Source organism: Ptychodera flava, chromosome 19, assembly GCF_041260155.1.
Source record: "Ptychodera flava strain L36383 chromosome 19, AS_Pfla_20210202, whole genome shotgun sequence".
In the NCBI taxonomy this organism is placed as follows: Eukaryota; Metazoa; Hemichordata; class Enteropneusta; family Ptychoderidae; genus Ptychodera; species Ptychodera flava.
The window spans coordinates 18150919-18163896 of NC_091946.1; the positions used below are offsets into that span (position 1 = coordinate 18150919).

At 35.8% G+C, this 12978-nt stretch overlaps 1 protein-coding gene across 1 annotated transcript; it reads left to right on the forward strand.

Moving 5' to 3' along the window:
- The first annotated feature begins 40 nt into the window (after positions 1 to 40).
- LOC139118778 (patatin-like phospholipase domain-containing protein 4) lies at positions 41 to 12570 on the forward strand. Its single transcript, XM_070682230.1, has 5 exons — positions 41 to 165; positions 955 to 1277; positions 5564 to 5794; positions 7480 to 7545; positions 8209 to 12570. The coding sequence occupies exons 2-5, from the start codon at positions 1002 to 1004 to the stop codon at positions 8683 to 8685; spliced, it is 1050 nt and encodes a 349-aa protein (XP_070538331.1). The 5' UTR covers positions 41 to 165; positions 955 to 1001; the 3' UTR covers positions 8686 to 12570.
- The last annotated feature ends 408 nt before the right edge of the window (positions 12571 to 12978 follow it).

Genomic DNA, 12978 nt, shown 5'->3' on the forward strand with positions numbered 1-12978 from the left:
CAAGATTTTTAATGTCAGGTGACTACGGTCAGCTGACGTAGTGAGCGACCGCTGCCAAGTAGACATTTTGGTTTCGCCGGTTGAGGAAGATGGCAGACAGAAAATGCCGATGACCAATTCGACCGGGCACATTCTTCCTTATCGCACTTACTTCGTACTATAACCGTAAGTTAAGTCATTCGATTACTTTTTTCTCCGAGTGACATTTGTTTTGGTGTTGTCAGCGCACTTAAACGCGAGAATATGTTCGAAAGCAGTCGACTTGACAGAGACTCGATACTTCGCGTACGGAATGTCAGTGCGGAATGGTCAGAGAAATCTGACCGAGGGAGTCCACTCCGGATGCCGTGCGATGAACGATGAGCGTGCCCATCCCATATGACGCGCAACATGTGCAACTTATGGAAGAATCCTTGTCAACCCACAAATAATGTCAACAAATGTATAGTACTCGGAATTTGGGGGGGGGTGTAAAACTGCCAAGAGTACACGAATTCGGTAAAGTATGGAGGTACAAGCGACAGATGGTAAAGTTTACATGCTGCAGAACGAATCCGTTATGACGGTAGCGCACTGGTGTTTGTCATGTCCATAATTTCGCAGTGCTTTACGGCTACGTAGTCGTATTCGGAAACCAGTGGGACGAAACATTTGAAGATCGTCGGTTGTTCGGTTTCATAGCGAGTACATGCTTTGAAGCAGAGATGTCACTTTTTTCAATGCTGTTTAACAAAGGTTGATGCCACTTGTGTTTCAGAACGAAGCTAAGCCGAACAGACATGGAGAAACTATTGCCAAGCAGTGTCAGAAAGTATCCATTTTTCTGTAGTGATGAGTGAGGGACATTCCCAAATAATTGTAATATACAGTAAATTTACACAACTGGCAACACTTCATTTGAAAAGCTGTATATTTAATTAAGACTAAGTTTTTTGTTTTATTTTTTGCTTACAGTAAATTAAACCACAATTATATGTAATATGAAGAAATTCTGACTTACCATGTCAGCTGATAAGGTAACCATTGACAACACGGAGGAGGAAAACGAGGAGCCAGAGGAGGAAGAAGAGATTGATATTACCTCATTGAAGCTGGGTGAGAAAGAGATGAACATCTCTTTCTGTGGGGCTGGATTTCTGGGAATATATCATGTCGGCGTGGCGGCCTGTCTTGTTAAGCATGGCAGCAAATTTGTGAAGAATATAAGTAGATATGCAGGGGCCTCTGCTGGCTCCCTTGCAGCTGTTGCCATGGCAATACTGCCTGATAAGTTGGAGGTAAGTGCCCAGGTCTGTGTGGTCACACTTGTATCACTTTTAACAAAAATATTGCAAGTTTATGTGTCGATGCCCAAGATAAGAATGAGTTTTATCCATTATCTGAAACACAAGTGTAAAAATCCTATTAAGCTAACTGGTAAATAACATGGCCTAAATACTTTTATGAGCCGAATTACTGAAGGAATTTAAGACTTCACTTTAAAGCATGCCGTATACATGGTTACATTCTTGACGCCCAAGATTGACAAATTGGCACTTTTGCTTTTTTTGTCATTCACTGCCACATGTCATACATGTACTGTAATACTAGATCACTATTGCATTGGCTTCTATCAACAAATTACATTTGTTAATTACATCTCTTTCATTTTCATTTCAAATCATTTTTATGAGTAATTTTCTCACCTAAACCTTTAGTAGAAGGCTGTCATTGAGTATTAATGAGTCTAAAATTGAGAGTATAACAGGAGAAATAATTTCATTACTGATATCTTCAAGTCAAATTTGATCTAAGGCTTTACCTGCTGAAAGTGCCTTTTCAAATATCGATTGGAAATGTAACTATCATATCAGTGTGTCCATGGCGATTACAAAATTGATTGCTCGCTGCCCGCTGAAGATTATAAATGCCTTCTGTATCAAGGAAGATATTTGGAATAAAATTTCCCTCGCTATTATTTATCAGTTTTTCAATCCAGCACTTTCACTTCAGTATTCTTTGTGCAAAAGTATTGCTTGTATCTTCCTTTGGAATTTTGGGGAAAAAAATTGTCAGAATAACACATGTCGTCACTGACATTTGTGAAAAATAGTGACATATCCATGTTATTCTGATGAGTGACGTTTCATAAATGTCTTTCTACGGGAAAACGCCGGACATTCTGTTTAAAATACTGTTAATTGTTCAGAGACGGCATGAGTGACAATGCTTGACATTTTTCAAAAACAGATTATTGAGAGCAGGAAGAGCTTTTGATGCATCCTTTCACTATGTCACTTCATGTGGAAAATTCCGTGAAACACATTGTTAAAAGGGTTAATTTTGACAGGGATTTCATTTTAACAGATTGTGATTTTTGGGTATTCCACTAAGATTTCTTTTTAATACTCACAGATGATATAAATGATTATCATATTTTAATATTTTCTCACAGATTTAATATATTTAAATTCATTATTCAACAAAATTTAATTCATAATGAATGCACCGACAGTTACTCTATACAGTGTGTGATTATTTCTCCAGTAAGATAATATTTTTAACTCAATTGAAAACCAATCTTTTCAAAATGCTTGTAGTATATTTTGCACTTATTATTTGGGACATTTTGATATCTGATTTGAAAAATCAACATTTTATTTATTATCAGGGAATTGTGACATATGATTTGAAAAGTCAGGATTTTATTGTGACTGGAATTTTGATTAGCATCTGAATGACAAATGCAGCGGACTCCATTTTTTTTCTCTTTCTTCATCAACAGCTGTCACCCAGACATGTTCAGGCTTGATTTCAAATAATTCTAGAGTGTGCTGGACTTTCAGCCTCACTGCATTCATTCATTCAGTTGTGTGGTTTGACACCCCCCCCCTGTGAGTTGTTTTGACGGAAATCACTCATGACAAATTAAATCTGCCACTATGATGCCTTTACACACTTGACTGACAGTTCAATTTCAAAAAAATAATATCCTGTTTACATATTTTTATTGTTAGAGTTTGGATACTGGAGGGGGTCATATAATTGTATATGCTTCTTTCCTTGGACCCCACCGGAGGGAAACCCAATTGTGAATATATCAACTAGAACAATCCCATACAGGTTTCTTTCAGCCTGGATGGGTGACATGTTGAGAAAATTGATGCAAATTTAATTTTTCGCTCGACAAGATTCATTTTAAATGTCGCATCTGTTCCCGTTCCAAATCCAGTGAATCGATGTGATGTTCTGCAGCATTTTTTTTTTATCCTATTCTTCATCAAACAAAGTGAAACCAAAAGATGAAAAATTATGCGCTCAATATAAGCTCTGAATTATGATGTCAGTTTTTGTGTAACAATCAGAAGGTTGGCTTTTCCACAATGCAGTAAGTGATAATTACTACAGCATATGGCAGGCTTGAATTGTTGTCAAACTGCACCACTGCAATCATGCTCATAACTTTCTAAAAATAGGAACAATTGAAGTTCATGATAACTACAGATATTAAGCATAATTTTGACAATTTATATTTCGCAATGCTGTAGGGAGAAGAAGGAAATATATTTGTTTTGTGCACCTTGGGGACAGATATTTGAACTCTTTAATTTTTCACTTTTCGAGGTGCATACTACCTTATTTCAGAAAAATATAGTGAAAATATAATCAACAAAACAGGTACAGCTGTTGTCCATTCAATAAATGGAAATATACAGAGATGTGGGCTATAATGAAAGGAAAAAGAGATTCAGCCTCATTCATTGAACGTTAATAATAAATCAATATCAGAATATAGGAAAATGTTTTTTCATCTTTTTCCTATTCTTTATTTCGTTACTGCAAAATTTTAGTAGCTGAAATGAAATAAAGTCTTAACAGACAGTGAAATTAGAAAATAACTGAAATTACTTGTTGCTGATATTTAAAGGTAGTACCCCACAATCTGCAAGAGCATTGTGAAAAGCTAAAAAAAGTTGTTTACGATGCCAAAAGCAAAACCTAGATGAAGGACAATATAATCCCAAATGGACTCATTACCATGCTAATTATGGTCTCATAGGACAGGAAAATCTCCTTTCTCGGCCAATTAGTGAAAGAATGCTATTCAAAGCATATATCATCATAAATGAACAAGCTGTGTTGGATGTACGGTATTTACTGTTCCTTTTTAAGTCTGTGTGGCATTAAGGTAGAATACGCCTCGGGGAGAGATATTTGTACTCTCCAACGTTTACAATATGTTTCAACCTACCAATTGTCGGGGCTTAGTTTGAAGCCCATGGAGTAAATAAAGTTTTCAAAGGCTTATCTTCCTGAAAATGGAAAATTTTATATTTCCCCATGAAGTTAACACAGGGATGGCAGCCATTTTGAATTCCAAATATTAGTAAATATTGTGAAATTTGTTTTGTTTGTACATGTATAAAATTATGACCGGTGACCCCAGAATTTCATTCATGATATTTCAAATGGGAAGGGCTTGAAAATTCTTGTATGGAAAGTTTGAGCAATAGTTTCAGTCTTTCAATTTCTAGGCACAAATCTAGCTTAATTCCATTTATGCTGCCTCCATGCATGTTTGATGATGGAAAGCCTGAATTAATTCTGTATTTTTAATGTTGCGATGAAATACATTTCAGTATTTTTCAAAAATTTCTGAAAAAGACATGTGTACCTTTTTTTGAAGTCATAAATTTTTGAACGAGATCTATCTGTGGTGCACACATTTACAAATCCATTTTTAATTCATGACTCTATCATTTAATGGAAATATTTTGATCATGACTGAAGCAGTAGAGGTTAGGAAAATTTGGAGAAAGATTTCGCTCAAATGAGAGTGAATAAATGCAAGTTATTTAATTAGTAGTTCAGAGTTAGTAAATGAGTGGATAATGAAAGTTAATTAACGAGAGTTGATTAATAGAGTAAAATTACTAAATGAGAGTTAATTTACAAGAGTTAATAGTAGTGATATCATGCCATTTTTCAGTAGCAGTTTATACCCTAAAAAATGATTTGTTTGGAGAGAAAGTGGTAAAATATGCAAACTAGCGCTTGAATGATCAAAATTGGTTGAGAACTTCAGAAGATATGGATTTTTAAAGTACCGGTATTAAATTTTCCAATATATTTCTGTCACTCTTTTTTCATGAGAAAAGGCATATTTTTTAAACTACTATGCGCATGCTTTTGAAGAGAAAGAAGACATTTGTATCTTTTGTTTTCTCGTTTCCAGGTAGAGATATTGCTTGACAACTGATGTTTTTAGTGTCAGTGAAGAACAAAACTAATTTTGTAGAAATGTTGAAATATTGTACTCAGAAAGATAAAATTAAAGATGACGCCTCAGCAAGTTTTGAAAAGACATGTATCGTCATATTAGTCCTTCTAGTGAAGAGATTTGCTACACTTCAAGTCTTGATCTGCATATGTACCAGACAGACTGTGAATAATTTAGTACATGTATCTCAATTACTACATGTATATATATGTACCATACACGCATGCATGTTTGAGAACATCAACAAGATTATGAATATTTAATTGACACATGTATATATTTCTGCCAATCCATAATACACAGGAATGCCGTCAATTCACCTTTGAAATGGCCAAAGAGACCCGATCCAAGCCGCTGGGGGCTCTGACACCGGGATTCAACTTGTCTGCCAAGCTGAGGGGTTGGATAGAGAAGTTCCTTCCACCAAATGCCCATGAACTAGCCACAGACAAAGTCTTCATCTCAGTCACCTGTTTGCGTGGGAAGAAAAATGAACTGGTTTCTACGTACGAGACAAGAGAGGACCTTATTCAGGTAAATATTGCTGATCACGATTGTCGGTCTATTTCTGAATCTAGTATTGAAAGAGAGACATATTCTGCAAATTTTATTTAAATTCTACTCTTTTCATGATATTCCCTTTTGTTTGAATTCACCCACCACTGACCCAAGACAGACTCAGTCCTCTGTAATGCAATAATATTTTATATGTTATATACACTGATGTACTGTTGCAAAGGAATTCCCCGAAATCTCAAAATTGACTTAAAGAGTTCACAAATGTCAACATTGACTGGGCACCCTTTTGTCACCATGTCATGGTACTAACTAACTACCTTTTTTTGGTACTATTGTACAGGCATTTCAAAGAACATTGTTAAATATTTCACACAAATATTTATTCATGCATATTAATCAAATTGCACATGTTCTGTGATTTGAAATTGTTGCATTCACATTGTTACTTAGACTTGGTTCAAGTCGGTGAATTTTAAAAAATAAAATCATTTATTATAGTTTCTCTTGTGTCTCTCCTATTTCGTACAAACCTATCTGGAATTTGGCAGCTCACGCCACGTTTTCCCAGCGATTGAATGTTTGAGTCTGCGCAGTAGTGAGTTAGTTTCTGCCGGATTCACCGACTTTGACTTCTTGCAAAGTACAGGCGGTGAGACGGACTGCGTACACAGTGACGTAGAGCAAATACAAAATGATTGACAGCCCCTGCTGTTATTCTGGCCATAAAGAAGAAGGCATGCTAATAAACCTCTGCATGCATTAAAAAGTTTGTTGTCATCTCCGTGCAAAGCAAGACATCGAATACGTTTTATATCTGGGCGAATAATGGCATCAAGTTCGTACATCAACCACGTTTTACAACTGATCGGTCGACCATCGCTAATCATGCGAGATTACCAAAGAAAGCTTGTTGAGAGTTACATTGACGGAAAAGATGTGTTCGTCTGCGCACCAACCGGCAGCGGAAAATCACTGACATACGAAGTCGCCCCACATTGTTTTGATTTCCATCACTTTGGGCACGTAAGAGAACAGGCTACAACTGTAAGGACGGTGTCTTTTTCCATCCTTGAATAACCGGCAACGATTTTCGCATTTTGCAACATGGGCCCCATAAACAACACAGATATTTTCACGCGTTTTCGGTGATACAACAGAGGTCATGCTGACTTTTGTGGGAGTGATCGCACTCAACATTTTGTCAACAACGCCATGTGAGTCTTATGCACGTCTCGTTTGGGTCAATTGGTAACTCCTCCCAATGTGTAAAATTTAGTGATGTCATCTTATGAATAATATATGAGTAAAGAAAACGTCATCTCATGAATAATTTATAGCAACGCAGATCGTGCAAGAAAGCCAAGTCTGTGATTCCGGGTGAAACTCCGCTGTATAGCGTTCACTCCACTCATCGCGTCCACTCACACGCGCGTTTCACATGAAAGCAGAATACAAATCATTGCGTTCACTCCACTCAAACATTCACAAATCACAGACTTGAACCAAGTCTAATTGTTACTAAACTTTCATATCAGTATTTGATGCCAGCAGGCTGACTGATACACAATGACAACTAAATATCTGTTGATATTTAAATTATTGTCATGCTGTGATTAAGTCAATCTGTGAAATGCTGTGTTTCAGGGTATATACTGCCCTTTGCTCAGCTGAGAAGATATTTTTCCTTTGTCTGATTTCAGGCCTTACTCTGTTCGTGCCATATCCCGTACTATGTTGACAGGAAGTACCCAGAATTCCAAGGCAAGGTAATTAACCTTATCTGACCTCTAGGGGTCTCACTTCATCAAGAGTTTATTGTGGCTTTTGAACATTTTTACTTAAAACAAATCAAAAACTGGAAAGAAGGTAATAAACAGTCAATAAAATATGGTAACTTATTTCTGTCAGCCAAACTTGACAATGGACAATGTTTACAGTCATCCATAAAGTTGCTAGAACTATTAATTTCATGGTTTTTATGATGAATTAAGTTGTGAATAAGGCGTAAAACTGGCAAAAACTTGCAAAGACTGGTCAAAGAATAGCCATTCCTTGCTTTTATCAACAAAATAAAAAAGATTGGAAGACCGGAAAGCAGCTCTGTCAAATGATCATTTGAACCTGTGTCATTAAAATGAACATCTGGGTCTTTGATAATGAGACAAATAGTATGGTTCAAAAAAAAACCAATAAAGGAAACAAACTCTTGTATGCAGCACCCAAAATATTCCAGTGATAAGATCAAAACTTGCCATAATATTAAATGAAAGGCACTTTCTTCAATGGCGAGGCATCGACATTGTGAGCATCATAAACATTGAAACAAAATTGACAAAATTTTTATCCAAGTGGGGCAAAATTGTCCATGTTACAAGTAGAAGCTATATCAACTGATAAGATTCTTATTTTTCTTCTATTTTTCCTGCCAGAAATATTTTGATGGTGGCTACTCGAATAATTTACCTCATTTCCCAGATAGTTGGACCATCAAGGTATCACCGTTCTCAGGGAGTCAGGAGATCTGCCCCAAGGATAAGAAGGGGCTTGATTTGTATGCAAAGGTCATTAATCAGTTTTTCAAGTTGAATACCAGAAATATGTGGAGGACAAAGCACGCGCTGTTTCCTCCAAAGTCGGGAATGTTGGAGTTGTATTACAAATGCGGGTACCAAGACGCAGCGAGGTTTCTGAAAGAGGCCGATATGTACGAAGAAGGGGGATCTGAGCCCGAATCTGAATTGAATGGCAAGCCTTGCACATCAACGGCAGCAGAATCCAAGTCTGAGTCTGTTTCCACGAAAGATGCCAATGGGAATATCGGGGAAGCATCCAGGTCTGAATGTGAATCCCAAAATGAGATTGCCAACGATAGCCTCACTGAAACAAAACCACTCATTAAGTCCTAGAACATGCTCAGTTTTTGCTGTGAATTTTGTGTGAAAGTGTGCCTGCAAAGCCATTGCTAATGTAGCAATAAAGAAAAAAGTAAACAACATGTTGTATATTGATTTTTCAATATATTATATGCTTCAAGGATTTTCTCGTAGCAATATTGCTTTTTTTGTCACGTTGAATTTAGTTGACCTCGTGTTTTCCACCCATCTCCAAAAATATCACAAATTTATGTTCAAAACATGTTGCAGTTATAAATGTGATGTGAAGTTTGAAAAATAACCATTCATGTTCAAACTATTAATGGGTGTTGGACTGCAGGGAAATAGAACCTGTAAAAATAACCACTTTTAAACACTGAAAGAAATGCTGAAAGACTGTCTTGAAGCTCTGTTAAAAACGTATATCAACAAGGTAAAGGTTTGGCATCTCCATGTTTTTTTTATGAATCAGTGTTTGCTCAGGCCATCAAGTTATACACTTTAAAAGAAGTGTCCGTTAACTCTGGATGACATGATGAACAGATTGGTCACCAATACTTGGCCACTCTTCCAGTATTTTTAGAATTGTACTGAACTCAATCAAGCAAAGCAGCTGATGACATATAACATTCAAAAGATTGCTTGGCTATTTGGAAAGAAATGTTTGTATCATTATTCAGTGTCAGACATGATTTTGTGATCAGAAAATTTAAAGTTCACATCAGCATTGCGGTATGTAGAAAAAAGCCTTGAGCCAGACAAGCTCTATGAGACACACCTTTTCAAGAAGATTTGCTCAAACTTGAGTCTTTAAAGATTTAAACTCTTTTAGTGGCACAGAGTTCCAGCTAACATCACAGAAGGACTTTTCTTATGAGGTATAAGTATTTCATGTGCGAGCTGTCTTTCGTTAAAAACAATTTTTAAGGAAAATTTTGTTGTTATGATCCATAACTCACAACTACAAATGGAACCACCAGGTTTGACATAACTTCCAATATTTCAGTCTGGTATATCGGTACTTAACCATAATTTTATTCTCAGTACAAGTGTCAGTTTTGCTATTTTGGAAATGTTTTGTATATAAATGAAACTCACCTTTGCTTGGTTAATTCATGTATGCACTGAATGAAAAACCTTCTGTGATAGGCTTGTGCATCAAGTACTAATAGAACATGATTTGATTAACTAGGTCGTCATTTACAATGTAAATCTTGAATGTTGAACCTGGAGAGTACTATATTTTTGACAGTTTCTTTTTATAATGTTTTGTTTCATTAATCACCTGTTGTTTCTTTGTGTTAGCTGTTCATCAATACCTGGTATTCAACTCATCAAAATGGAGCATAGATGTATATTATAGCCAGCATTTTTACTGTTTGCAAATTAATTAACGTCCATACGTAACAAATGAGTGTGACCCAAGTCAGATGACCTATGATTTCTGTGTTAAAGGTCAAAGGATTCCATTCTGTCCCCTTGACCTCATTCATCCTTGATACGCCATTGTCTCTGCTGTGCTCAGAGTGATAACCACCAAGCCAGACAGAGGTACATGCATCATAAACAGTAACTAGGAAATTTGTTTCACAATGTTTTATCTGAATCAGTATAATGGTTCCAGGTGCAGATGTTTTATCACCAAAAATTGTGATGTTAAAAAATGAGTACTTGTTGCACTTCAGCATATACCCTCAATTTGTATTTTGTCTTCATAAAAGGCATTGTCAGGTTATGCATGCATGCATGTAGAATTGTATTTAAAATTTGATCCTAATTATCTTTCAACATTGACATATTTACTGAGACAATAAATAGGATTGCATGATTCGTCATCTACTAGTAGGTGCTATTTCTCACTGTTGAATTTTCGATGTATTTTCACCAATAACAAATTAGTTATAAACCAGCAATTTGAAGTGATTGTAATTGATGATGTAATTTAGCATTCTTCACAAAGCCGAAAGCCATCTTTTAATTGGAATTTGTTGCATAAGGGAATGTCAATTTACAACTGGCAAGAAATTCTCGTAAATTTTCATCAGTGCTATATTTATCTAGTTAATGAAATCTCATCAAAATGTACTCATCAAAGTGAAATTTAGTTTCAAAGTGGACAAAAATATACTTTGCATGTAAAGAAAAACGTCAAAAAGATATGAATGGACAGTAAGAGGATATGAAACGATTTTTGTAAGAAAAAGTGATGTTGTATAGTTTTTGATATTCTCTGAAGTGTAGTAAAGGAAGCTGAGAAACTCTGTGATTCAGACCATACTGTGTAATGGTTGTATTCTGAAGTAAAATGGATGTGATGTTCAAAAGACTTGCTACATCCAAGAGATCACGAGATGATGGTAAAAACAAACCCACACATGCAAATGTGTTTGGAAATACACATATTTCTATGCGCGCTTGTGCGCATGGTTTTGTTAGCACCATGGTCTGTTCAAATTTCAGGTTCAGTCCATTGGCATTAGTATTTGCACTGGCCCTGTGGTGGGTGATCACTGATTTTACTCAGATCAGTGAAAAACCAAGGCACTTGCATGATAAATAATGTATGTGGGAAATAGAAAACGAAATAGACTTAAAGATCTTGAAATTGACCTTGAAGCTGGTCAAAGGACCACTAATTACGAAATGAATTTACTCTCTCCCCTTGGCCTTGTTTTTGTTTATTTACTTATTTCTTTTGATAAATTCTTTACTTCCATCAGAAGCAATCCTTGAGGCGCACCTTAATAATTGACTTTATGAATTTTTCAATAATTTGGCAGTATGTTTGATATCATGGTCCTTGGAATAAGCAAAGTTCTTGATGCAGGACTTCACTGGCTTTGAGTTTTATAATTTCTCAGCATGAGTTTAGATTCCAAAAAATTTATTTTCTTCCTTTTCCATTTACAGAGAAATGACAACAGTATTTTAATACATTGCATATATATTTTGAAGTGTTTTTACTCCAACTGATATTAGTGGCATTGTGTGACATTTTGAAATATCCTGTAATTTTCTGCAGTGAGCTTACAACTTCACTTCAAGACCAGAGGTTGAAATATATGATTATGATATTCTGAGCACTTCAGTTGATATTTTTAATAGTTATATTTAAGCAACAAATCACACTGAGCAACGGTATACCATGATATTTTGACCAGCTCATTACATACATGCACGAGCGATGGGGAGTGTATATATAAGTGAGCTGGTCAAATCGAGTGGTATACCTATTGCTGGGGTAGGTTATCACTGTTATTATATGATATCAGTATATTGAAATTCTGGCAAGAAACATCCAAAAAGGATTTTTCTCAGGCTGAGAGCTTGCACGTGTTCAAATGTAATATTCTGCTTATCATAATGAAATGTTGAAATAGTCGTTTGGGATAGATTGTCTTTGGATATTTTCGATTGATGGATAGCTTATATATCCCTCTGAAATTAATTTTACTATTTTATAACTGTATAACTATTGTTTAAGAAATACATTGTATCTTATGTGACAGATTGTATATAGATATTTTTTGCCAGAAGGAAACATTTTTGTTATATGCGTGCAAACCTGAATAATATTTTCCAGTTTTGGTTTGTGAAAATTTTGTCCTTTACACTTGTAATGATGATTTTCAATCTTCTTAAAATCCTCTCTCATGTATAAAACCCTGCAGTCAGTTAATGTTAGGTTTCCACTCAGCAGAAAATGGACAGCTTTAAAGGCCAACATCTTGAGCCAATAGTAACACTTATTAGATTTTTGAACACAGAGTAGTGGTGTTCTCTTTGTGACCGTTGACCTTTTTGTAAACCTCTGGGGGGCAAGCCAGTATGCACATCACTGAATAAGTTGATGTGGTTGTTTCAGTGTTGTATATTTTGTCAATAAAGCTTGCTAGTTGAAGATGTTAACATAATGGACCCCAATTACGTTTGCTTTATTGAGTATTGAATTTTACTTTGTTTACGGATGATGTGGCAACAATACTGATCTGATTATATGGCAGCAAAAGTGAGATACACTTTTTTATCAACATTCAATACATCATTAAAAGGAATTGCGAATTTTATACAAAGGAATTTGGTGCTGGATATACAGTGAAGGTAGTTCGTGACCAGATGTCCATACAGGAAACCTTGAAAAGTTACCTGTCCCGAACAACCTGTTCTTGATAACTGCTACAGTAATTATGTCTTGCTCCACCGTAGCTTTTTCAGCAAACCAGAAAATCAATTATTTTCCACTAACCCATTGGGTTGGTAAATGTACAATTTCACCTGCCTGGTTATGTGTCCCAGGTGGGCATTTATTACGTACGCTGGGATATG

Coding starts and splice junctions, on each gene's coding strand:
- LOC139118778 (XM_070682230.1), top strand. CDS start 1,002: ATGTCAGCTGATAAGGTAACCATTGACAACACGGAGGAGGAAAACGAG. Junction 5,795..7,479: donor CAAGAGAGGACCTTATTCAG/GTAAATATTGCT, acceptor GTCTGATTTCAG/GCCTTACTCTGTTCGTGCCA. Junction 7,546..8,208: donor ACCCAGAATTCCAAGGCAAG/GTAATTAACCTT, acceptor TTTTCCTGCCAG/AAATATTTTGATGGTGGCTA.